Genomic DNA, 25,524 nt, shown 5'->3' on the forward strand with positions numbered 1-25,524 from the left:
ACCGTGGCTGCCCTGCTGAAGAACCAGCCTGACATGTCAGCACTGCGCGCGGGTGAGACCCGCCATACGAGGAGAGCCAGAATAGTCAAAGTCGCGAACCGGCAGATTCGATCATGGGTGCGCGCGCGCACACACACACACACACAGACACACATCTCTTGCGCAAAATGCAGGGCTCTCTTGACTTGACGGGCTACGATGACGTTTCCCCGCAGGAGGGCTGGATGGCTGGTCTAGGGTGGTGGGTGTGGGTGGGTTGGAAGGAGGGGGGGGGGGAAGGGGAGCTCTTGGGCTAAGTGGATTTGCCTATTCTCCCTTCTGCTTGTTGCACCCCATCATCCTCTGACATCTGAAAATCGGGGGGTAAGGTAGCAGGCAATGGGCATGTAAAACATGTACTGTAATTCCTCGCTGCTGTGAAGGTACTTACCCAGAGCCTCGCCCTCACTTCCCCCCCCCCCCGGGCCGATACCCTCACGCCCCCTCCCACCTCCCGGGGGCCGGGAACTTGGTTCTTTGCAGCATGTCCCATCGCCAGGTTTTCTTGCTGACCACACAGCGCGTTCACGTTCACACACTCTGGACCAACAAAAAGGCCACCTTACCTACCTGTCTGATATCTGATATCTGACATCTATCTTTTTTTTTTTTTTTCAGAGCTAATCTGCACAACAGTTCCGGTTCAGGAATATCGCCCGCAGGGCCATGACCCCAAGTTGCGCAACGGGCGGGCTAGACAGTAGCAGCAGGAGCAGCAGGCAACGGCCGCATCTGACACCTCGGAGGGGCACAGTTCGACCAACAAGGGAAAGGCTACGCACAATCCAGCACATTGGGCTTGGGCCTACTCGCTTACAGCACAGTACAGTACCTACCCAGTCTTGACCACATCCGTGCGTTCCCACAATAACCATCGGACGAGCAACGGGACGGAAGGTAGGGAGGGGGAGGCGAGGGGTCCACGGGGTCTTGCTGTCGGGAGGGGTGTGTGTCTGTGTGTCGCTGTCTGTGTGTGTGTCTGTGTGTTTCCGGTCGAAAAAGGCTTGTGGGCGCCGGCGCATTGAGCCTACCTGGGTCAATAGTAAAGAGTGGTACCCCCTTCGAAAATGGCTGCAGATGGGATGTCCCCTCCCAGAGTGGGATCCAAGATGCAAGATTACGATCATTGGGATGCACTCGTGATTGGCGAATGGCCGCCCGGCCGTTCTGGGCCCCTCAGGCAGGTGTCACACTCCTTCCCTTTTCTATCCTATTGTGGTACTTTTTCCTTGCCTCTTTCTCTCTTTTCATGTCATGTGTAGATGTTGGATAAGGTCGGCTCTTCTTTCCCGGAGGAGGAGCTTTTAGCATCTCTGTAGATACTTGCATGCCATAGAAAGTGGCTCTTTCGACCGTTGATTTCTTTTCTAGCTAGCTTCTTGGTTGCCGTCTGCAGGTCGCATATGTACAAGGGCATGTATATATGTATCATGTACATCGATCTGGGACTTGTACTTACTTTTTCCCTGTCACTGGATTGCATGCATTGATACCAGTGAAAAAGACGTACAGGCTATGACGGGTGATGACAGTCCCGACCACCTAGTACAGCCGTGGTGGATGCGCCGGGACTCGAGTAAGGTCGGCTCGAGTTCGCCGCTTTGGAGAAGTTCCGACACCCAAGTCAGCAGCCATTCGAAATACATGTGCCCATGTTCTTGGTTCTTTGCATGGCGAAGTTTTCAACCTCTCTTCGCCACCACGCGGCTTGACACGGACAATGCATTGTCTGTATCCACGTGTATGACAAGGAGTAGAACATGGCTGAGAACATAGGAAAAAAAATCGAATCACGAGGCTCCCGCATGTGGCACGAATCTTGCCACGGTGGTGGTATCGTATGGCAATGAAAGATTGGGATGGATGGATGCATGGTAGTCATCACGTAAGGCGAGACAGTGTCTTGGGATGGCGCAAGGATACCCGAGCCTCATCGTCGACCACCATGCTCGAGATGTCTTACTGGCATGACATGTTCCTTCGCTTGCCTGCTCTTGGTGTCTCAGGATCCTCCGTGTCTTGATGAGGCACGCGCCCTTATGGCTGGCTGGCTGGCAGGTACTGTAGGATGGCTCGATGTTTCCCTCACACGGAACCTTCCCAACAGCTACCTAGTTACCTTTGAAGGGGGTTGTCGGATGTTGTTGGCATTGCATTTGCTGCAGTACTGCTGCTGGTACACTACGCAACCATGGGGGCGAGTTTGTGGATTCCCGCGCGAAAAAGGATCCTCAGCACCGGGCTCCGCAGCTGTCGCGACAGGCGCCTAACCAATTATGATGCTGGACTGGGGATCGCTGCTAGATCCATCTTGACGATCTCAAGATTGGCTGGGGCTTCCTGGGTGCAACCCAGCAGGACGGCTGGCTGTCTTGTCTGACCGGGAGACCCCCCTCCCTCCAAGGATGATGGGTTCCTGCTGGTGCCCGAGACGCTGTCGTGATCCACGCAAGGATTTTCTGGAGCCGGAGCTGGAGCTGGGAGCTGGAGCTGGCACGAGTGACGACGGCCGGGAGTCAGGCCAGCTCAGGTCAGGCCAGGCCCCGGAGCTCCTCCTCGACGGAAAAAGTGGCATCACCCCTCGGCTCAGCTGAGCAGGAGGCTCCTCATGACCGGTCATGTTGAGATACCCCGACAATGAGCCAACAGACAACAGCCTGCTCTGGCCGGGAGAGGAGCAAGCACCACCAGAGCAGTTGCCAGTGAGGTTGAGTGACCAGAATTTGAGGAACCCACATGCTCCATCGCAGTGTGGGGTTGTAGCGCCTCCCTCTCGAGCTCGAGCGATAGGCTCACCCCTCCCATGTACAAGTCTGGGCCAGACTGTCCCACACTGGGTGGACCTGCTGCATAGTCCAGCATGCATGTCTAGCCCTCCCGCGCTTGACTGCTTTGGCTTGGACCTGCATCTGCCCAATGCCATGGTCGGCAAGGTGGGATTTGAAGATGTGCGCTCCATCTTGGACTGCGGAACGCATTGCTCTAGCCTGCCCTGCCCCGTAGATAGCTCCTTGATGGGAAGCACAGCGCGGATACACACGGTGGCCTGGCTAGCTCGGACCGGGAATGCTGCTGTTCCTGAGCCCGGAGGAGCACGCTTGGAGGAGGCACTTGGCCGCTGTAGGTTCGATGTCCCTTAGCTCTCGTATGGTCCGTAGGATTGAATGGCTGGCTCCCAGAGGCAGATGAGGAGAGAGATAGGGACCTTGTTGGGGCCTTGTTGGGGCCTCGTTGGAGCCACGGGCTGGCGGCTGGCTCGGGAGAGGGCCAATGAGTGTCTCGGATGGCCACATGGGATCGAGAGTCAGCGCCTCCCGGGACAGGCCATGACTGGCATCGGCCCTGACGTCGTCAAGCCGCCCAGGCGAGGACGACGTCCTTCTTGCATTATGTTGTGCTGTTTCACCCTCGCGATGTGTGCGTCCACTCACGGCTGCGGGGTTGGGAGACGGGATCGATGGTTGAGCAGGTGCTTAGACCTGCCATGCCTGGAGAGTCATTTTCCGGACTGGGAGCGACGGCACGAGAGTCAGTATGTCAGCTCCTTCCAAACGCGACCCCACAAAGCAGTGCTTGGCGATCTCATCTCGCCAGGAAGCCCTTGACATTGGGAGCGGCAAGTCTAAAAGCTCGATGCTACGATACCGCGATGCAGCGCCCTTCTGAGCAGGACTCTGTTGTTACGCTCCTGCTACGCACTTCCTGGCAAAGCCGCGGCCGAGTCATGGTGGTCACATCATTCATCGAACGACAATGTGATGACACAAATGGACGGTGCAGAGGCAGGAATGGGATGCCGTGCTCTGGCAAGTGCCGAGCCCGTGGGCCGATTGCCCGAATGCTGGCGGCCGACCAGCAACGCAGCATCATCATCAATGGTCAGCAATCACCAAGGGGGGCCCGGGACAGCGACACGCTGTTTGATTTGCGGCGGCAGTTCAGAGGAGGGCCTGCGCGCCGGGCCTGGGCTGGGCGGGAGAGGACGGGTGAGCGGGATTAAAAAAAACTCAAAGCTTGGGTCACTGCCCGATCCGATCCACCGACCTCAGACGATCGCCGGGGCTCTCCCTCTCTCTTTCGCTCTCTCGAACCTCTGAACGTCTCTCATGTCAACGTGGGCTGGGGCTGGAGCCGGGGGCTGGACCTCGACCTGGACCTGGGCCTTGACCTGGGCCTTGACCTGGGCCTTGACCTGGACCTTCTTGTCAAGCGTCAAGCACCCGAGATCTGCGAGGTCGGCCGCGGCATTACTCGCACCGTGCCATCCCAGCACGGCTGCGGGCCATCAATTCAATGGCACAGTACGTGTGTTGTGTGCTGGCTGGCTGGGAGAGTGAAGCAATGAGGAAAACCCTGGCTGCCTGGCTCGCAGGTGGGGGCGCCCTGGGTCCCTGGAGCCCACCAAGACATCGATTGCAGACGAGTTGGCGATGATCAAGATGGAGAAGCGGATCCTCCTCGATCCCAAATTGAGCATCCTCGATACCGAACGCGAGAGAGACCCGGCCGGCTCACGTAGCCACGGACGGGGCAAACGGGTCCCCAATGCATAGGCCGCTGTTCCGTAGGCCTACTGGAGCACGTCTAGCCTCTGCAAAATGTCTCAGTCGCAACGCGACGGGGCGCAGTGTGCGTTGTGTGCTGGCCGATGGGATTAACGAGATGAGGCCGTTGCATCGGGAACGGAGGAACCCCGTCTGATGTCGTGATGCTGATGAGCTGCCGTGTCTTCCGCGTCCCGGGCCCCAGGCACTAGACTACTGGATAGTCTAATGTCGATGATCACTGTGTGCGTATTTACAGTACTATGCAGACTCCAGTAGTCTTTTGTGCAGCACGCACAACTGCAGGACAACTCGCACGCGTGAGCTGTGCAGAAGATGAAACCATCGTCCACTTGCACCTGCATAATTATGACTTTGGCAGACCAAATAAATTAGAAATTATTAAGGCCCAGCAGCCCAGCAGTATTCCCATCCGTCAACCCGGGCCGAAACGCCTTCCGAACCCAGATTAGCGGGATCGTCGCCTCTGTTGCTAATGCTGCACGCTGTCGATCGATATTGGTTGGATCTGGACCTCAAGCCAGAAGCACAACGGTCATCTCGAATCTCCACCAGTGTGCAGGCTGTCAGCAACCACGACGGCCGGCTCGCAGGCTAACGTGAACAGCCCGGCGGTCCGGAGGTCGAGTCCAGCCAGAATTGCATTCTTGGTGCCGGCGCTGTCATCAGCTAGACAAATGAAGTCGACACCATCACGGAGGCCAGGCCTCGACATATGTAGCCACAAACGTGGACTCATGCGAACTGCCATCTGAAACCACCCAGCTCACCCCCAAGGTGTTTTTGCTTTTTCTTCCCACGGTACTTGGACGCCGGCGGGCCAGCCTGCAGTGGAACCTGCATCCGCTTCTAAAAAGTTTCGGTGCTTCAATATCGGAACCAGACCACCGCCAGAGGGTGGAATACAGAAAAGACAAACGCAGATCGGTAGCATAGCCAGCAATGAGCATCGCCCCTCCACAGGCCAGATAGAAATCCTCCACCATACAGCGCACCACGAGGTTAGAGGACAGTTTTCAGCCTACGGAAAACGGACGTGCCTGCTCCAATAGGGCAAGCCGTGACACCATCAATCATCACGATCAGCGTCGCAATCTCATGTCCTCCCCCAACACGCATCTGACTGGCGGACTTGTGCGTTGCGTCGCGCGTGAGTGTGTTGGGCCGTATGTACAATGTCGATGCGGGATGCGGCGGATCCGCACAAAAATAAAGACCCAGCCCCATCAAGCGCACACACGCAGGCAGAAAAAGGGCAAGCAAGCAAGGCTCTACCCCGGGCCTCGGTGCCGGATCTTCAACACCGTCCCTCCTTTCGCTATAAGACAGGGTGATAAGACCACAAACGGTACTGGGCCGGGGGGTTTTCCATTTCCGGCATGCCTTGGCTCTGCTGCGACGACCAAAGCCAGCCAGGCCAGCCCACCACCACTTACCAATTCCTGTCCCCCCCTTAAGTAAGCTACCCACCACCCATCCAACCCCCCCTCCCTGGTCATGGGTGACCCCACGATGGGTAATCTGGTATCTCCCAGGCACTGCAAGTCACGTAGTATCCAAGCAAGGATTTCTTCCTTTGGCATGTCAGCTCCGTCCTGAGTACCTCTGAGGTATCTTTTTCCTGTCAGCGCCCACGGGGGGAGTAGGCCCAGCGGCGCCAGCATGGGGAGGGGGGTGTGCGCTGACGGATGGGACATGTACGCTCAGACGATGGCTTCAGTCAGGAAGTGGGAAGAGGTACAGCATGTACCCCATGTACCTAGTATAGGAAGTCAAGCTATGCACACAGTAGTGTAGTAGGTATTGCTTGCATCGCGAAACCCCCCCCCCCCCCCATGAAGCGACCCCGGCCCTTGCGCCGTGGAGATGGGGTGGTGGTGTTGGTGGTTTGCTGGATATGTGTGTGTGTTGTGTCTGCGTCTCTTTCAGTATTTTTTTCCCCACCAGTCTGCGATCTGGTGGGCTCGAACAATCTGCATAGGGTATCCAGCGAGAGAGAGGAGGGGGGGGGGTGGGAGAGAACCAGACCAGCAGAGCGGGCCTGGTGTCATCATCGTCGCTCAAAACCTCCGATCTTGACAAACCAGCAGCACAATGCGGGTCTCCGGCGATGCCCCCCGGGCGGCCCAGCAACCGGGGGATATGACGATGCTCGAGGGCGATGTGGAGGGGAGGGGGAACGACGAGGGCGAGAGGGTTCCGCTCGGTTTGTGCCGCGTTTGCTTGGTCTTTCTCCTTCAACAACTCTTGATTCTTGCTCAAGATCGAGATAGCAGAAGCAAAACACCCGGTTGAATGTTGAGTAACACACCCAAACTGGGTTGCTGATCCCGTCCCAAGCTACTGGATTTGCCGACGGGGCGTGGCCTGGGCTCCTGTTCCAGTCTTTTCGATTTTGCTTCTTCTGTGATTTTACCTTTTGCCCAGCCGAACCTTGTTTCTTACACAGACACACACTCACGCACGCACTGCAGTAGTTTGGACGAAGAAGCCTAGCCTGAGGCCTGGTGGTGGTGGTGTGTGTGGATGTGGCAGGCTACCTGTAAGACATGGGGGAGGGGATAATTGGCAAATCATCTTACACCCATTTCGTCTGACTGATCAACGTATGTGCTGATGCGTTGTGTGTGATATGTGTGTGCCGGCCATAACATGGGGAGGGTGTCCGGCATGCCCGAACAGACTACGAACTACGAACTAGTCGATGGCAACCGGACTGAGTCGAGGCATCGATGATGTGGTTGTCTCGTCTCTGAATGGACACGGGCTTCCTTCCGCAGAAGAAGAAAAAGAAAAGAGAAGAAAAAATTTACCCGATGGGTAGTATTTTCTCTTCATCAGAGGCCTCGCGTATCTGGAACACAAACCCCCTGCTTATATTGCTTCTGTCTTTTTCCCTTTGCCCTTACCACCCCTTCCCGACCCCGCGGCATCCTTCCACAGCATATTCACACCCAGGACAACGGGCCCAGCAAGATCCAAGCTCCCGGGATCTCCGAGATGGCCACCGGGCAGGAGATCACCAGTGTGCGGTGCCCACGAACCGGCGGCCCTGACGAGTCGAGAGGGAGGGCGGATGGAACGTCAGCCACATGTGCCCGTTCCCCAGCATGTGCTCCTCTTCTGGGTGTGTGAAGAGCCGCAACCCGATCCCTCCGGGCTGCGAAGGCGGCTGTCACTGGCGAGTCAGGCAAGACAGGACGGAGTGGCAGCTGCAGCAGCGACATGTGAAATGGTTGGTGACAGAGGTCTCCCTCACATATATTGGTATGTGGAGAACGCTGCGGGGAGGTACTGCGTCTCAGGTTTGTACAGTAGAGCAGTGTCAAGAACCTAGCTGGCCCAGAAGACTGCTGTGACGCGTCTTTGTGCTTGGTCAAGATGCATCGCGCAGCTACTGCTAGGTGCATTGGCGACAGAGTCATACAACTTCCTTCTGCCGGCGCCAAGAACATGTGAACTTCAGGGAGAGAATAGAGTATGCATGGCACTGCCAGCCTTATTTCCACGAACCAGATCTCCAGAATACCAAAGCAATTGGGGTATCATATCAAATCGGCCTTCTCTCCTTCCGAGACGCCATCCTCTTGTGCTCGTCGTCCTTCTATCATGCGCCCGTTCTAGCCAACCTCGCCAAGGGGTGAGGCCATGTAGAGGGTACTCGTGACTTCTTTCCGTAGTTCCAGCCTTGAACGGACTTCATCCATGTCGTCGCCATTCAACCCCACGCCGGCTCGCTCGCCTCCAACGGCGTCGTCTCCTCATTGACCAGCTCTTCGTTCCGACGATCGATCAGATCTCTGATGTATGACAATATCTTCAGGGCTGCTTCATGTGGTAGCATCTTGGTGATGTTGATGCTCAGGCCTTCTCGTGCCTTGAAGATGAACAGGCTGCCTCCATCGGATCTGACCGTCTTGGCCTCGTTAGGGCTTCGAACTGTTGTGATATTATATTAGTATATTAGGGCCGACCTGAGGTAGAACATAACAGTCACTGTCACGGCGAGGGCCACCCGTCAGGTCACTCCTTGGTAGGTTTTGAGACACTCGACTACCTGGTCACGGCGACGGGCATGTTGGTGTTCGAATGCGTACCCGTGACCATCCCACTGTAGCACTCATCGATCGACATGGAGTTCTTCCCGTCTCGATGAAACACTCGGATGGGTCGCCGCAGGGTGCCGGAGGCTTGGAGGTTGTGCAACGTAGACTGAACGAGGGTCCAAACTTACTCTTGTCCTTCAGACTAACCCTTCTCTCCGCCTCCTGTAATCTCCGCATGTTTTCTTCCACCTGACACTCCAGATAGATTGGGATCAATAAACGGTTGGTCCTCTTCGCGACGACCTCGAAGTCCCGAGCAAGTCGCATCCCCAGTGGCGTGTCTGGCAGGCAGTCTGTGCATATGACCATCTTGCTGAACGTTGATGGATGTTCGACTTGATCAGCAAGGCATGCGTCCCGTTGAGCCTTTTGTGCCACTTCATCGTCATCAGGTATGGGCTGAAAGCTCTCGCCTCGACCCTTTCCCCAATCCAACAATGATGCTTTGTTGTCACCGATCAGAAGGCTGAGTGTCTCCGCAACCGTGTCTTTTCCCACCCCTGGCCAGCCATTGAGAAGTATGATCGGTTGAGCTTCCATCGTGACGACGCTGCTTTCCGACGCGGCGGTCAGTGGCTTGTGTTAGTTGAAGGTAACCTCGGATGAAAAATTTCTGGTACGTGATGACCATGGAAGTGGTCGATTGTGCTCCTCGACAAGAACAGGTTGCGTCGGGGTCCTTTCACCTGTGGACGATTCCTTGGTTGACCGGGTGATATCTGGCTGTAGGCTCTGGACGAAAATTTCCTATCGATTGAGGTCCGGGATCGTAACAGGTCTCCTGGCAGAAGTGGGAAAGCCGCAGTAGCCACCTTCGTTCCGACGAATGGCTTCGCCCAAGATATCGGAGATGGGTTTTATACCCCGCGTCAGGGTGACGGGCAGTCGGTGAGGCCGAAATTATTGACCTCACAGGTAGTCGATTGCAGAGACAGAACGACAGTCCTCGCTCTTTCTGGAAAAATCTCCGTGTCCAATACTCTGTAGGAGGGACTGGTCCGTTCGTGGCGTTGAGGAAAGAGGGTCGTGGAGGCCTCGAGATTCTGCCGTGCTGGGAGAAGCAAGGCGCTCTTATTCTCAAAGAACGCGTTGGGCAAGTGCAGTTGCCAGCATGCTGGGGTCAAGCGACGTGCGTGGAAGGGAAGAGAATATCTGTCGTCGTAGTCAGTGCCGATCAGCACCTTATTAGGAGATTTGGATAGCTACGACGGAAAAAAGGTCTGGGCCCCTTCCGTGCGGGCCTTCGGGAACAGGTGGGTACTTGGGCATACTTCGGGTGGGAACTGACTCACTGATACCTCGCCGTCACACGGCAGCTGAATGCAGGTTGCCTCTGTGGCGGGCTGTTTGTTTGTTGATGGGAAACGACAGCGAAACCTTATTTGCTGGAGGCCGCAAACGGGCTGGTGAGTGGTGATGGCCGACTTTGCTTTGTTGGGTTCTAGACCGCGCGGGACAGACAACACACAGATGCAACAACAAGCGCAAGCCCTGGTGCCAAAGCGAGTATCGACTTGAGGTCAGTAGCTGCTGGCTCTGCACAAGTCCACACACGACGACAGATACCTGTCGCGTAATCCCCGGCCGGCTTGCAGTATTGGCGTTGGTGCCCGATCCCACAAGGAAATCTCCGTTGTTCTTTGGGTTTCGTTGTCAGTTGGGCAGAGGCCAGGCCACACATGGTAAGTCACGGTGACTGCCATGCCATGTGCTACGTGTTGCTCGGCGACTCAATGGTGGTCGAAACGACTTTGAAGGCAGTGAGATGTTGTCTGACCTGACCTGTTGGCTCGAGGGTGACGGAGAGTGCCCAGGCCGTGACAGCCGCAGCACATGCTAATTACAGACGGGCCGCCCCTTCCCTTCCTCCCCCTTGCATGGCAGGCAGGGAAGGAGCTACAAAATTGACAAGCAGCCCATGCACGCACATTCCACCTTCATCTGGACGCCACCTCATTCTGAGCATGTTGCTCTAGATCGTGTAGCTCAAGCTCGGGCTTCTTCTACGTATCAGCGCGTCAAACGCTCCGGCACTCCCTCCGCCGTCCACGCAGCTCTTTGTACCACCAATTGCTCTGGGTCAGTGTCTGCTCATGGGGAAGCCCGTCCTTCTGTCGTCTTTCCCCTCTACACGAGTCAAAACAAGGTCGGTCCAAGCAAAAACCTTTCGTGTGAACGTAATTACCATTGCGTTCTATGTGCTTTGGTTGCGGCCATATAATTGCCAAGAAGAGTGTGCAAGCACTCAGCAGTATGAAGAAATATAGACATATGGAAGAAAGAAAATTAAGGGTCCTTTACATCAATCATCCCAAGCATTACACACATTACCACCATCAACATCATCAGATATCGTCAAGGCATAACCCATCTACACCGCTCCTCCCAGGTGTAAGATGTTCTGCTTTATTGCCTCAGTCAGCTCGCCCCTGCCAGTGTACGAGTAGGCCACGGTCTGAGTCCAGGCTTCTGGATGGGGCATCGGCAGGTCTATCGTGTCGCCAGTCTTGACATGGCCCGAGAGCATGAGAGCTGCTAATGCTGGCAGGTAGGTCCGAGCATAAGGGAGATCTAAACCAAACGTTTGTTAGCACCGGCGTACAGGCACAAACACAAAACAATAGGACCGTTCCTGCGCGGGCCGGAGATGGCCGAATTCTGACTTACGGATTGGCATCTCCCTCGAGCCGCCCCTTTGCTGATGGCTGGCCCGAGACGACAGCGGACTGGACGAGGTCACGGAAGACCGGCGCCGGCTCGCGGCTAGGGGCGATGCTGGTAGGCGTGGAGAGCTGACGGTGTCGGGGGACAAAGGGGCTACCGCCTGGCGGCGTGGCGAGCGCACAGGCGTGGCTGCTGAAGTCACCACGGCCCTCAGCACGCTCATGTCTAAGCTTCGCTCAATCAGGAACGGCTTGCGCTCCCTCCCCTTGGGTCGCACGCGAGCCCTGATGGCGATGCGATCTGAGTGGCCGTTGCGCTCGCCGGCGCTGTCAGGCTGCTCGGTCCCACTCAGGCGGCGCAGGGCGGCCGGCGCCACAAGGACGTCCGCCTTGGTGAGATCACCAAGATACACATGGCCCCAGGCATGGAGCATGCCTGGATCGAGGAGTGCCATGGTCGGCCTCTGTTGCTTCTGGATAACCTCGGCCGGCGCTGAGAGCTTCCTGTTGGCCACGGCACCCACGCTGCTGGCTTGTGATGGGGACATGCCCGACAACAGTATCGACCTGGCCTCCTGCGCCATGCTCTGCCGCCTATGCGTCGATGGAGAGGCCAGCATTGGCGTGTTGGGCGCTGTGGGAGGAAATACCGGTGTCCTTGACCGCATTGGACTCTCCATTGTCAGCAGGTTGACCCTCGCTGACATCGACTGCTCTGCGACGGGAGACAGTGACCTGCTCAATCCGCCCCGGGAGTCGAGGCGCTCTACCATGGCTCTCTCATGCTGCCTCATAGACACATCATAGCCAGGGGTCGAGGGCTGTATGGGACTGGGAAGGGGCTTCGCTGTGATTGGTGTTGCGGAGGGTAAGGGGCTCCGATGTCTGCGGAAGGCTGACCGCAGGTGCGTCTCGACAGGTCCTGCGTAGTCCGTTTTGATTTCGAGACTGGGCCGGTTGCGACTCGGGGCATCCATGATCATGATTCTGGGCGCGCAGAAGGACAAAAAAGAGAAAGAAATCCACGGCTGGGGGATCGTATAATCTTCAAATGAAACGAGGGAAGGTGGGTGACAACAGGCCAGGAGCCAACTTTGGCAGATTGGATGTTGCTGAAATTCTGGATCTGCGACGTATGTGACACGACGTACGAAAGTACAGGATAGATGGCGAGACTTTCTGGACACAAATGGTGACGGCCATCATTCCATTTTTATCTCTTCTTTCTCCTTTCTCGTTGCGCGCCTCGGTTTGGCTCCCAGGAGCCCTTTCAACCGGGAGGCAGACGCAGAGCAGGCTCAAAGCACTGCTGGACCAGCGCCAGACAAAGGGTTCCCAGCAGAATGGTCCAAGCCATGTTTCGTTTTGCGCGCGCGACCTAAGCCGCGATGAAACTGTCAACTCCCAGAGAACAAAGGCGCATCTGTTGAACGCCTCACCCGAGCTGGTGCGCCCTTCCCGGGAGACGTACACCACATGGCAATACATCATATCTCAACGTCCAGAGCCGGGGTGGAGCGCGCTAGGTGGGGTCGGCGTTCCCGGCTCTGGTTGGTCGCTCGCAGCTTCTGGGCCCCGGGGCTGGACCCTTCCACCCTGGCCTGTGACGACTGTCTGCTCGAGCGAGGCTGAAGGCAAGCTTGGTGCAGAGCTGTCATTTCTCTCCCCGTTCCTCTCCCTTGCCAGCCTGGCCTCACTGGAATTTTTGGCGACGTGTTGGCAGCGCAATGCACCCAGCCTTCGACTTCCCAGAGTCTCCGTTCTGACTTCTGACTTCTGTCTCTCATTTTTCTTTGTTACGCGCTGCTACCCTCAGACGCAACGGGATTCAGCATGTCTAACTCGACAGCCAGTTACAAGCAGCTCAAGGAGGACTTCGTGTCCAACTTGACCGGAGGCCCAGTCAGCGAGATCGCGGCGGTCACGGCTGTCTTACCCGTGAGTCAATCTGCGTTCCTGTGACGGAGGTCTCGTCTTTCCCCCAGCTGAAACTCCGCCCCAGGTCGGTGCTCTGGTATGGTCCGCCCTGCAGAGCCGCCAGTCCTTCTTCAGGCCGTACACGATTGTCGGGTTCATCATCGACTACTTCCTCAATGTCGGGGCCGTCCTGCTCGCAATCACGCTTTACTCCGACACCCCGATCCTCCTCATTGTTCTGCTGCTCGCGCCCGCGCTGCTAGTCTACGCATTCCCACCAAACCTCGTGGCCCGCAGAAAGAAGCCTAAAATCCCGGCTACCGCGCAGGCCAGCAAGACAAAGGGGTCCGCGGCGGGTCTAGACGTTCTCTCGACAAAGCCCTTCCTGACCATCTTCAGAGGTTCTATGCTCGTCATTACGTGCCTGGCCATCCTCGCAGTCGACTTTCGCATTTTCCCCCGGCGCTTCGGCAAGGTCGAGACATGGGGCACATCGCTGATGGACATTGGTGTCGGCGCCTTTGTCTTCTCGGCCGGAGTTGTCGCGGCGAGGCCTGTATTAAAAGAACGCGCTCAAGGCCACGGAACTCCTCTGTTCCGGCGGCTCGTATACTCAATGCGCCATTCTTTACCACTCCTCGTGCTCGGTGTCATCCGCCTGCTTAGCGTCAAGGGCCTCGACTACGCTGAACATGTCACCGAGTACGGTGTGCATTGGAACTTTTTCTTCACGCTGGGCTTCTTGCCACCCTTTGTGGCTGTGTTCCAGTCCGCGCTGAAGTTTGTCCCGTCCTACGCCGCCCTTGCCCTCATCCTCGGGGTCAGCTACCAGGTTTTGTTGGAGAGTACGGGCCTGAAGGCTTACATCCTCACTGCACCCCGTGTTGACCTCCTTTCCATGAACCGAGAAGGAATCTTCAGCTTCTTTGGGTACCTGGCCATCTTTCTGGCCGGCCAGGACACTGGGATGTACGTGCTGCCTCGCAATATCACCCGGACTGGGTCCAGCGCAGCGACGCAAAGGACCACTTTGCTCATGACGATGGCTGTGTGGAGTGTTGTTTGGCTGCTGCTGTTCTTCTTGTCCACGAACTACAACTACGGCGCTGGATTGCAGGTGTCTCGCAGACTGGCCAATCTTCCGTACGTCTTGGGGGTGGTTTCCTTCAACTCGGTCCAGCTCATGGCCTGCTCTCTTGTCGAGACGATATTTTTCCCGTCGTTCTACAATGCGGCCGACACCAAGGCGGAGAAGGAAGCATATGAGATCGCCACTCCCAGGGTGTTGCGTGCTTACAACCGCAATGGCCTTGCCGTCTTCCTCATTGCCAACCTCCTGACAGGGCTGGTCAATATGACAGTCCCGACTTTGGATGTTGGGCCGATCGTAAGTGTGGGTATATTGGTTGCGTACAGTGCAGTCTTGACGGGCGTGGCTGTGGCCTTGGATGCGTACAACATTTCGATCAAGCTATGATGCGCGGATTCCTGCGATCGGTCTGAAGTTCGGACTCTTCCATGCCCAAGGCGGGATAGGGATCCACCGAAGTCGTCGTGATCACTTCCCAGCACATTTCAGGTCGGCCCTGAGACATCGCTGCTCCGGCTTGGGCATCCTCAACAGCACGGTCCAGCGAGGTTGAAGGCATACCTCGGCATAGAATCGGGAAGCTGTTCTAGTCAGGAGATTACGCGGCTAATGGCCTTGACTGTGGAATATCATTAATGCCCTCCCGTCGGATTCCCAGATGCATTGACGGGTAGACAATGGTGTCCGTTAGTGCCCCCCTGCGAGCCCCGTCCGGCCGGAGTGACCGGGAGATCTCAACCGTCGGCCAAGTCCGGGTGGGCCTGGTTTCGCTTTCGCTGCGACCCGGACGGGGACGTCCCAGCGATCCGGGCACATCGCCGGGGGACCATGCCGCGTTATCACGCAGTCGGTGCTTACGATAAAGTCGGTGAGAGCATGAGTAAAGGGTCCCGGGGGTCAACCTGTGTGCCGGCCCGGGCTAAGGTGTCTGTTCTCGACGCATGCGCGGGCTTGTTTGAGAAAAGGGAAGGCACGAGTCACATATGCGCGTCTGCTGCTTGAGATGAACGGGCGACCCGGGTCCATGTTGATACCTTGGAGGGTGTGAACTGTACCAACGTGACGGTATTACCCATCATGAAACCCTAATCATCCGTCAATGGGATTTAGCCGTGCCCAGACATATCCATAGCCACAAAATACGTGAATTTCGAACACGCGATGTCCCTGTGATATACGACCCGTGACTCAGCCCAGAACTTGCCCGCCTCACAAGGCGGACGACCGAGGATCTCGCTTGGAGCAGCGGTCAGGATCCGCAGCGCGCCAAAGAGAGAACCGCGGGAGAAGAAAGTTGAAGGGAGAAAAAAAGCGTTGTGACCCAGAGATGGTCAAGCGTCGTCGGGCACCTACCGGCCGGCACATAGTCCTTTTGGAAACAAGCAGCGGCAAGGCAAAGCAGCGCGTGGAGTGAGTGGGTGTGGTGACGGCATGTCAAGCTTACCCCTGCCACCGAACGCCACGTCCATTTCCCGGCCTCAATGCACGACGTCCCTCCCGCGGCGAGGCGGAAGGGAGACGGAGAGAGGCGCTGCGGAAGAACGAGGCTAGAGTGGAGGCTAGGAGACTTGAAGGTTGTGCTAGTGGAAGGGCAGGCACAGGGAAGAGGGCATAAAAATTAACACTGATGAGGGCATGATTCTTCTGCGCTTTTCTGGCGCCATCGTCGGGCGCCAATTGCGGGGCCCGGGGCTGTCTGAGTGACTGAATGGACTCAATGACTGGCCCTTTGCATGTGAGGCATTGTTGGGCTTGTCGCCGTGGTCTTATCTCGTTGTTGTGTCTTATGCGCCTACGGGGAGGGAGATGGGGAGGTGGTGGGTTGAAGGCTTGAAGGGAGTCAGGAAGCACGTACAGCACTCAATGCGCCGGCCCCAACGCTCCCCGACTCCCCCGTCCCGTCCCATATGCTGCTGCTGCTATGCCGGCGCGCACGAGTCTTCCTGCTGCCCGTGTCTGGGTTTTGGGCGCCATGCATACCTTGTGGCCGAGGTGTGGCGCGTGCGTGCGTGCGTGGTCGGGTCGCCGCCTACCTAGGTATTCATGCGCCGGTATGGCGCTGCTTGCTGTGGGGATTGGGAGGGTCTCGAGCCTTGGGCATTGGCCGAGGTGACGAGATATGACGGGACACGAGGAGCTGCTAGCGCGCAGGCAGAGAGTTTGGGGCTGGCCCTGGATTGGGGAGGAACGGTGGTGGGGAGGGAGAGAAACAGAAACTAGGGAAAGTTTATGCGCTGGACGAAACGCCTAACAGGAACTGTGTGAGAGAGTGTGCGACGCAGGATGGAGATATGGGAGAGAGTGACAGTCTGGGTGATGTTTGGCTGTAGACAGGCCGTGGTTGAAACTGGTCGGGTTCCTTGCAAGGCATGGCACGTCAATTGGTTGATGCCAAGACCCGGTTCCTTCTGTCTGTCTCGTTACGTTGTGGGGTTTCCCTTTTGAGATGGCTGAATGGCACACTCTGCTCCAGTTGGTCTGTTGCTGGTAGTGTCAGCGTTTTCGAGCCAGACAGCTCCAGACAAGCCAGACACATGCACGAGGGAGGAGACACTTAGTTGGGCGGCGACTCATGAACGACGTCCTGCAGGCTGCGGGCCCAGGACTTGATTTCGGGGATTATTTCCCCCCAAGCCGATCGATGAGGCTTTGAAGATGCACTTTGCACCCACACGCTTGCCCGCTCTTCTGCTCCCCCTGCCCGCTGGCTGGGCTGAATGGGCTGGCCGGGCTGGCTAGGCTGGGCTGCTACCAGAGCTGTTAGGACCCATCATCCGTTTCTTGAGTCCATGAGAGACAGAGCAGGGCCTGGGCAGGAAGGGCTGGCCTGCATCGGACCCCACTCCCCTGATCCCTGACTCCCTTCGTGCAGCGGGCTAGGAATTCAGGAACAAGCGGGCGGACGGGGCGCCCGCCTTTTTTTTCTTGCAATTACTACCACCAAGGTACACCAGGCAGTATGATTAGCCTGCATGCGGACGGGTGCCCATAATGTACCGTGCCAGTACGTAATTTCAGGTTCCTCAGGCCTTCAGGTTCCTTGGAGGGGCTCGACCAACCCATTTCAAGTGATGCTTGCCGTTCCGCGTGCCGCCTGCTCAGTATCCAATCCAAACCCCAGCCGCGTCCCGAAACAGTCAGTCGGCACATTCGACTCTTTCGCATTGGAATGGAAATGGGCTATCCTCTTTCCTGACACGCCTTGTTTTATCCTTCGAGAAGCCTCGTCGAAGGATAAAGTGGGGCCCGGCATGCATCTGGGCATCCTGGGGGGGCCGCCGTCAGCAGTCAGCAGTCAGTCAGGACGCAGAAACCAGGGCAGGGGCAGTGCCGTTGACTGGTTCTCGACGTTTCCCCCTGCTGCCCCGGGGTGGATGTCCCACGACGCGATTCGACATCAGACGAAAAGGCCGAGGCGGTCAAGCAGCGAACTCGTGATGTTGATGCAGGGCTGCTTGTTGTGGCTTGCTGGTGCATGTGCGTGTCTACGTCCGTATCGCAAGGTTCGCTCATCTCGCTGATGGCTGGCTGTTGGAAGACGATACGGAGTAGTGTTGTGTGTGTTGGGTGAGTGAGATGAGATATCTGTGCGATGCTTGGGCCAGGTCTCGTCACGTCACATTCCGCCCTAGGGCATGCTGCTCCGCGCTGCGCTTCTCAGGCCCTGCTGCGACGGGAGGGAGCTTTGTGGAAAGCGAATCTCGAGGTTGTCTTGGTGCCCGGTTGTTTTCTCGGTTTTCTGGTGGACGAGAGCCTTCCATCTTGCAGGACACTACCGCGGTGTCGCCCCTCAACTAACAAGCCAACACCCTCTTGCTCTCTTCCTGCATCTTACCACAGCCCACACCAACTGCGATAGGTACGGTTCGGAGTACTTTCACAGACTACGTCTCCAAATAAGCTCATCTCCTGCAGGGACCCTAGTGAACATTTAGTAAATTGTTAATCAGTACCGTATCTGTTTACCGATATGGGCGGATGGCAGACAAGAAACTGCTCGTCTCCGGACTGCAGATTATACCCATGCAGGTAGGTAGTACCTACTCCGTAGTTATCAGACAACCTTTCCCGGGGCGAGCTACCCTCGTTCAAGAGCTGAGACACGTCGATCGGGTGGAGCGTCTGACTTGTTCTCATGTGTGGGATAGGACAAACAATTTAAGCTTCTGTTGGCTGGGCGTCATACCGTGGTGTATATTGTCCATGTGTCTATGGATCTTCACAGTACGTGTTGTATGCAGTCTACATAGCACCTGCAGGTATCTCGGTAGTCTACCCAGGCATGTTATCTGTACTGCCCGCCAGCTCGGAGACCTTGCACGAGGTGCTTGCCCTCGGGGGCCAAGGTCGTGTGTGTGCGGCGGCGCTATATCAGAGTATCTCCATCTGAAATGCGGTTGCTGTTGGGGTGCATGAAGTGATGATTTGCCCAAGGCCGGCCTCGTCCAAGCATCCCCCAGCTTGCATTTGGGGCCAAGCACCGGCAGGGTCATGGCTGGCCATCCGTCCCGCGTGTTCTGTCTGCCGTCTTACTAAGTCATTATGCTGCACGAGGGCCGCGAAGCCGTGAAGCACGCAGATTATCTCGAAGTGATGATGGTGATGGAGCAAGCCTGTTTTGCGGGATGCATGTCTGCCAGTGAGGGGAGGCTGGCTGCTAGCAGGCGGGATCTACATCGTACATGAACGCATACAGGTCGCGGCATTGATCATGATATCGTGACCAAGGTTTCTGGTGCTCGGGCGAGGCCAATCCGCGGGTTTCCCTGGAAGTCAACAATCAGGGAACAATAATCAAGGCACGGGGCACAGGCATAGACTGAGCTGACAGGACAGGGAGACAGACACACACAGAGAGAGAGAGAGAGCGAGAGGAGCAGCGCCTCGGGAGAACACAGACGCTGGCGGGTTGGTTCATCGAGGCCGCGGACGGGGTCAAATAAGATTACCCACCCGGCAGCGCCTCTCCCTTCATGTTCTCGCTTGACGACCGAGATCCCAGCCAGGCCCCAGTCGCATTTGCGCTCTGCATTTGCATTTGCATCTGGGCTTGCCTTTGAATTCACCTGCAGTGGATTAACCCAGCATCGTCGCCTGGCATTCACCACAACCCCCCCCCCTTACCCTACCTTTCAACCGCCAGTCTTCCCTCCTCCCGCCTCCTCCTGCTCCTCCTCCTACGATACGACAATCAGCGGCGTTTGTCTCAGTCGACCCGTCCTGTCCGCCGTCTCTCGTTTCCCCGAACCTTACGTACCTTAACTGGCTGACTGACCTCACCACACCTCATCCCGTCCCACCACTCCTTTCTACTCCCCGCCGCTCCGCTCCTCTGCTTTGCCGTCTGGTACAGTACCTTTTGCGGCGAGCACGCGCAGCAAACGGCGTCCTGTCTCGTCTTGTTGGTCGCGGCCGCGCCTAATAATTGAATAATCGAAAACCCTGGGCCGGCCTGCTGTCCCTGACCTGCATTGACTGCGCTCACTCCTGCAAGCCGCCAACCTATCAGAGAAAAGGGGCCAAAAGATCGGGGCCCCAAAACAGTCCCAATCCACCACAACACTACGCCGCTCCCAAGCTCCTGCGGGTGTCGCGTCTGGGCTGCATTGCATGTGTGTTGTTCACAGGACCTGAGTCGAGTCCAGTCGAGTCGAGCCGAGCCTGCATCAATCGCGAGCTGAGCGACAGGCGGAAAACAGGCTGCAGGGACAACGGCAAGACAAAACGTCGAAGGGGGGCAAAAAAATAGGGCGATCGATCAACAGCGACCTGACTGACGGTCACAACACAGCGCAGCGCCGCGCAACGCAACGCATCGCCGCACATCCCATCCCATCCCAGCACGTACATCCCACCCAGCCGCCCAAGTCAAACTGACCGCCGCATCGAAACAACAAATCGCAGAGCAGCCATGGTGTTTTGAACTGGGCAATTGGTCTCATTGGGCACTTCTGGCGACTCGTTGCATTGCCCATATTTCCTCTCTTAATTGCAAGGCTCAGCTCAGCACACACGCCAGCCAGCTCCAAGACAAGACAAGACCAGCTCAGTCACAGTCCAGTCCAAGTACAGTTGCACTTCCACCGTTGCAGGACACTCTTCCAAGTCACGCTTCCACGCCCTGCCAAACGAAGAGGTTCCGCCGTCAACGCGCCCTCGCTCTTTGACTTGACCTCTTGTCTCTTGTTTCATTGCTATTCTATTCATACGACCGGGCCTTCCAAACCTGGGAACCGCCTGCGCTGCTGCCCTGCTCCTTTGCCATAGGTAGCCCTAGCCTCCGTCCCTGCTGCCAGGCCCTGGTCTTGGGCTGGTACTTGGCCGTACCTCCATCTCTGCCCCAAACTGCTGCTCCTCCAACTTTGGAGACCTTGGAAGCCTTTCCTTTCCAGCCTCCCAAAACCGCAACCCGATCCGACCTGAGCTAGTGTCCGAGCCGAAACATCCTCTTTAGCCCAACGTCCGACCGACCCCCTTAAACGTCAACTCCCTTGGTCAGCCAGGAGCACGGCACGCCCTCAACCGAATCTATCTTGCAAGGGACCGAAAAAGACCCAGATCCCTTCGCTGGGCAACGTCACCAGCCACCCTCGATAAGCCAGAAACCGACTCCAGACCTTCCGCGCTCCTGCGTGGGAAGATGTCGTCGGCTGCATTGCAATCCGCGCCTAATCAGACAGCTACCTCCGTCACCATCAACTCACCGCCCTTGGTTGCCGCCTCGCCTGGCAGCCGCCACCAACACCCACAGCAGCAGCAACAACAGCAACAACAACAGTTCCAGCAATCGAACCCCTCGCCTGCTCGCGACCCATATTATGCGACCGCGCAGAACAGCACATCCTCACCTTCGGCTTCCAAACGGCCGACTAGGAAACACAGCGGAAACGGCAGCGGCAAGGGAGACGTACCGTCCCAAAGCAACTCCCCAATGAGTTCACGCGCGGCTCTCGCGTCCCCCATCCCCGTCGACCCCTCCGACCAGTACCAGCAATCCTCCTCCGACCGCCGCAAGATGCCCGCCACCACGGTGCCACCTCGCACCTCATCCCAGCAGACTGCCGGCGGCTCCAGCGGCGCCTCGACGTCGAGGAGATCTGCAGCACAGGGTGCCGATCGATCGGCGTCGCAGCGGCACGCAGGGAACGACGTGAACGGCCAGGCGAGCGCGAGCCAGGCTTATCAGGATGAAGCCGCCGTTCACAGGTCTCGGAGCCGGAAGTCGGCACACACGGGTCCGGAGCAATCGCACAAGACGAGCAGCAGCGGCAGCCACAGAGACTCCCGGGCGGCAAGTGGCTCGACCTCACTACCTATCAGGTCGCAACAGACCTCATCATCCACACCCCAGGGGCCTTCCAGGGAAGCAAGCGAAATCCTGAACAGCATGCTGGTCTCACAGCCCGAGGTGGACATTGAGCGATCGCGCGCGCGCGAGGCGCTGGCACAACCGCACCCCACCGAGAACCTCGACGATGACACGGCCTCACAACAAGTAGTTGCAAGCGCCGAACAGCACGGCGAGGAGACACGGCGTGGTGGTCGGAGCAGGCATGACTTCAGTAAACGCGAGAAGCATACCAAGTTCGGCGAGTACATACTAGGCAACACCATCGGTGAAGGCGAGTTCGGAAAGGTCAAGCTTGGTTGGAAACAAGAAGGTGGCATCCAGGTAAGGCCTACTAACGACATTTTGATGTGCCTCGCAAAGAGAGAGAGAGAGAGAGAGAGAGAGAAAGAGAGCCATTGGCGCTAATCATCCGGACACACAGGTCGCCATCAAGCTTATCAAGAAGGACCAGCTGGGGAGCAACCCATCCCGAATGGCCAAGATCATGCGTGAGGTCGCCATCCTGAAGCAACTGACACACCCGAACATTGTCCGATTACACAAGATGGAAGAGTCTGAGAGGCATTTCGGCATCATCCTGGAGTATGCTTCAGGCGGTGAGCTGTTCGACTACATTCTGAACCACCGGTACCTCAAGGACAACGCTGCCCGACGTCTTTTCGCGCAACTTGTTTCCGGCGTGGGTTACCTGCACAAGAAGGGCATCGTGCACAGAGACTTGAAACTGGAAAACCTGCTGCTGGACCGTAATCGCAACATCATCATCACCGACTTTGGCTTCGCGAACACGTTTGACCCGATCGAAGAGTTGTCAGAAGAAGAGGAAAACAATCTAAGCGACCGAGAATTTGTCAAGCGCATGGGCTTAAATCAGCTGAAGCCCAACGGAATGAGGAAGGGTGATCTCATGCAGACGAGTTGTGGAAGCCCGTGCTATGCTGCGCCTGAATTGGTCGTTAGCGACTCCTTGTACACTGGTCGAAAAGTTGACGTCTGGAGCTGTGGGGTTATTCTGGTAGGTCCCCTCTGCATTCGTTGTAGGTTGGCGTCTTAGACTGACACTGTTCTAGTATGCCATGTTGGCAGGCTATCTACCTTTCGACGACGATCCCGCAAACCCAGAAGGCGACAACATTAACCTGCTCTACAAATATATAGTCAACACCCCGCTTACCTTCCCCGAATATGTCACTCCTCACGCACGAGACCTGCTGCGGAGAATACTGGTCCCGAATCCTCGGAAACGTGCCGATCTGTTCGAAGTGGCCCGCCACAGCTGGCTCAGCGAGTACGCCCATGTGGTCGAATTCATCACGAGTAGCACCACCACTCCCGGAGAGATCCAGAACACGACTGTGCCCGCTGAAGACGAGACGCCAATGGTCGCCCGCAGCGCATCTGTCCGAGAAGCGCACAAGAAGAACACGGTTGGACCATCGATTGGCGGCCTGACCAGCAAGCAAGGCACTGTTGACCCAGATACCGAGGCCGCGAATTCTGCTCGCCAACAGAGAGACAACAAGCGAAGGACGGTACAGGTTGAATATGTTGCGCCCAACACCCAGACACAGCGTGGCGAGCAGGCGAGCGCGCAAGGCTCATCATCGAAGACTAGAGCCCGGTCAGGCAGTCAGGGCCCTGTTGAGGTTCAGTCGTCCTCCGCAAACGAGAAGCCACTGCCCCGCGATCCGCCTGTGACAAGGGAGTCATATGGTCCGCCGCAAATGTCCTCGAGGAGGCCTCCGAGCGCACATCTCAACAACCAGAACCTGGTGCAACCGTCGAGACCGAGCCGTGAAGCCATCCGGGCAGCTTCTGACGGTCAGTACATGACGTCTGCAGGAGCACATGGGCGACCGACAACCGGCGGCTCGACTGGTTCGAAGGGTTATGGAACAGGGAGAGCTACGTACGGCCAACCCTCCGCCCCCACGGTCGCTGATACTAACGTGCATGGAAGTATACAACAACCTGCAGGTCGACCAGCCTACCCGGAACCTTCCTCCAACGAGGACCAGGGCTCGGACTACGGTAGGCCAAGCGTCAACACGCCGTCCAAACTCTCCAGAGTCAGTGGCTACACCGGGGAGGCCGATAGCACCGACTCCAGGGGCCACAGGCGATCGAACACGATCGGTGATATCGGCAACAAGATCTTCGGCCGAAGCGGGTCTGTGTTCGGTAGTAGGAGTAACCGCAAGAGCCAGCTTTCTTCCGGAGAGAAGTCCAAGAAGTACCCTCCGGTCAGCATGACCCAGCCTATCTCCGACGATGGTCCCATTCCGTCGATGGACTCGAAGCGTTCCCGCCGCTCTTTCTCACTCGGTCTTGGAAAGAAGAAATCCGGAAGCATGAACGGGTCACAGACGTCATTGGACAAGCAGGCAAACAGGCGGTTCTCATTGCTTCCCAGCTCGTTTTCCCTCAAGGCTATTGGGCTCGGTAAGGAGTACGAGCAAGAGCCCCGTGACTCGCAGCGGAGCCTGCCGATGCAGGAACCGCCACAGGTTGACGACCATGGCCGCTATGTGGAACAGCCCGGGGCGCCCGAAGCTGCCGACATAGACGGAATGTATGCTCAACTGCAGGGTTCTCAACAATCTCATCGTCGGGAGCCGAGCCAGGGTCAGCGGCAAAACAGGAACAGCTCGAACCCCTACCAGAGCAGGCGGCAGGGTGGTATCCCGTCGCACATGCAACAAGGCGCGGTCCTGAATAGCGCTTCAGATTCGTCCATCGAGAATGCACAGCGACCGACGAACCAGACGAGCTATCCCGAAGAGCAGCAAGGCAAGGACAACAGGAGAGCCCCCAGCCGGGGAACCCGCGGCATGCTGCAAAAGAACAAGCGATTCGTCGACGCCTACGACAAGGACGAATACTCACGACACGGTGGCCACGACCATGCTGGTAGTAGTGGTGCCGCGAGGCGAGTCATGGATTTCTTCCGCAGGAGAGGGAAGGACAGAGGCGGCGATGAGCGATGATCAATGAACCGTGTCCCAAATAGGGGCAATGCTACAGCTGTCTGAGATTGGGATCTTGCCATGAGAGTGAATTCCGCTTAGGCCAACATCGAGCGTGGCTTGAGGATATCACACACACATGCAGCCGATCCTGTCTGCTTTGCCGAAACTCGCGGCCTGTGAGGCGCAAGGAGTGATGGACGAAGTGGCCGATGAACACCAACACGACTGTGTGGCTCCTCTCGACCACCGTCACGGCTCTATAATTGTCCAATTCGGAGGCACAGGCCGACCTGCTGCGACACCATATCCGGCTTCAATGCCGAAATACTGACCGATGATTCGAGTTCGATGATACCAACTACACCTTTGTGTTACCAATAACATGAAACTCCCTGCAGGAGTGCTGGTGGAAGTAATAGGTGATGGAGATCACGAGCAGTCATTTCTGGTTCCACGATTTGAGCGGGCCAAAAAGGGGGAGAGAAGGGAGATTTTCCACTATTACATTCAATTCTGATAATGCCATTTGTTTTTATTCCCATACCATCCGCTACACATCCACGCATCTAAACATCTCACCAACCATTCCCCCAAACACCGTCATCATGTCCCCATCATCTCTCCAGGTCCGAGGACCACCGGTTCGATCTCGTGAAAAGAATTTGAAGGGGGGTTGAAACGCCCCGAAGTGGGATGCTCCATCAGGAACAAGAGAGAGAGAGAGATGGAAGGGGAGGAAAAGTAGAAAGAAAGTGGAATGAGAGCGTCATTGAGTCTGCATCTGAGGAGCTAGTACCTTTTTCATGGGGTGTATCTTGTACAAA

At 56.9% G+C, this 25,524-nt stretch overlaps 5 protein-coding genes across 5 annotated transcripts; 3 read left to right on the top strand and 2 right to left on the bottom strand.

The window, feature by feature from the left end:
- Positions 1–3,877: 3,877 nt before the first annotated feature.
- On the top strand, positions 3,878–4,592 carry INS49_002662 (uncharacterized protein; the record flags this gene model as incomplete). Its single annotated transcript, XM_043163469.1, has 3 exons — positions 3,878–4,025; positions 4,089–4,340; positions 4,459–4,592. 3 exons carry the CDS (start codon positions 3,878–3,880, stop codon positions 4,590–4,592), a joined length of 534 nt encoding a protein of 177 aa, XP_043031975.1.
- Positions 4,593–8,322: 3,730 nt separating this feature from the next.
- On the bottom strand, positions 8,323–9,250 carry INS49_002663 (uncharacterized protein; the record flags this gene model as incomplete). Its single annotated transcript, XM_043163470.1, has 2 exons — positions 8,323–8,543; positions 8,839–9,250. 2 exons carry the CDS (start codon positions 9,248–9,250, stop codon positions 8,323–8,325), a joined length of 633 nt encoding a protein of 210 aa, XP_043031976.1.
- A 1,831-nt stretch (positions 9,251–11,081) lies between these two features.
- Positions 11,082–12,350, bottom strand: INS49_002664 (uncharacterized protein; the record flags this gene model as incomplete). The annotated part of the gene is made up of 3 exons (XM_043163471.1): positions 11,082–11,281; positions 11,378–12,204; positions 12,274–12,350. The coding sequence occupies 3 exons, from the start codon at positions 12,348–12,350 to the stop codon at positions 11,082–11,084; spliced, it is 1,104 nt and encodes a 367-aa protein (XP_043031977.1).
- Positions 12,351–13,206: 856 nt separating this feature from the next.
- On the top strand, positions 13,207–14,767 carry INS49_002665 (uncharacterized protein; the record flags this gene model as incomplete). The annotated part of the gene is made up of 2 exons (XM_043163472.1): positions 13,207–13,311; positions 13,376–14,767. The coding sequence occupies 2 exons, from the start codon at positions 13,207–13,209 to the stop codon at positions 14,765–14,767; spliced, it is 1,497 nt and encodes a 498-aa protein (XP_043031978.1).
- Positions 14,768–21,020: 6,253 nt separating this feature from the next.
- INS49_002666 (uncharacterized protein) lies at positions 21,021–24,718 on the top strand (the record flags this gene model as incomplete). Its single annotated transcript, XM_043163473.1, has 4 exons — positions 21,021–22,052; positions 22,153–22,746; positions 22,802–23,552; positions 23,709–24,718. The coding sequence occupies 4 exons, from the start codon at positions 21,021–21,023 to the stop codon at positions 24,716–24,718; spliced, it is 3,387 nt and encodes a 1,128-aa protein (XP_043031979.1).
- Between the last annotated feature and the right edge of the window lie 806 nt (positions 24,719–25,524).

Source organism: Diaporthe citri, assembly GCF_014595645.1.
Source record: "Diaporthe citri strain NFHF-8-4 chromosome Unknown scaffold_1, whole genome shotgun sequence".
Classification (NCBI taxonomy): Eukaryota; Fungi; Ascomycota; class Sordariomycetes; order Diaporthales; family Diaporthaceae; genus Diaporthe; species Diaporthe citri.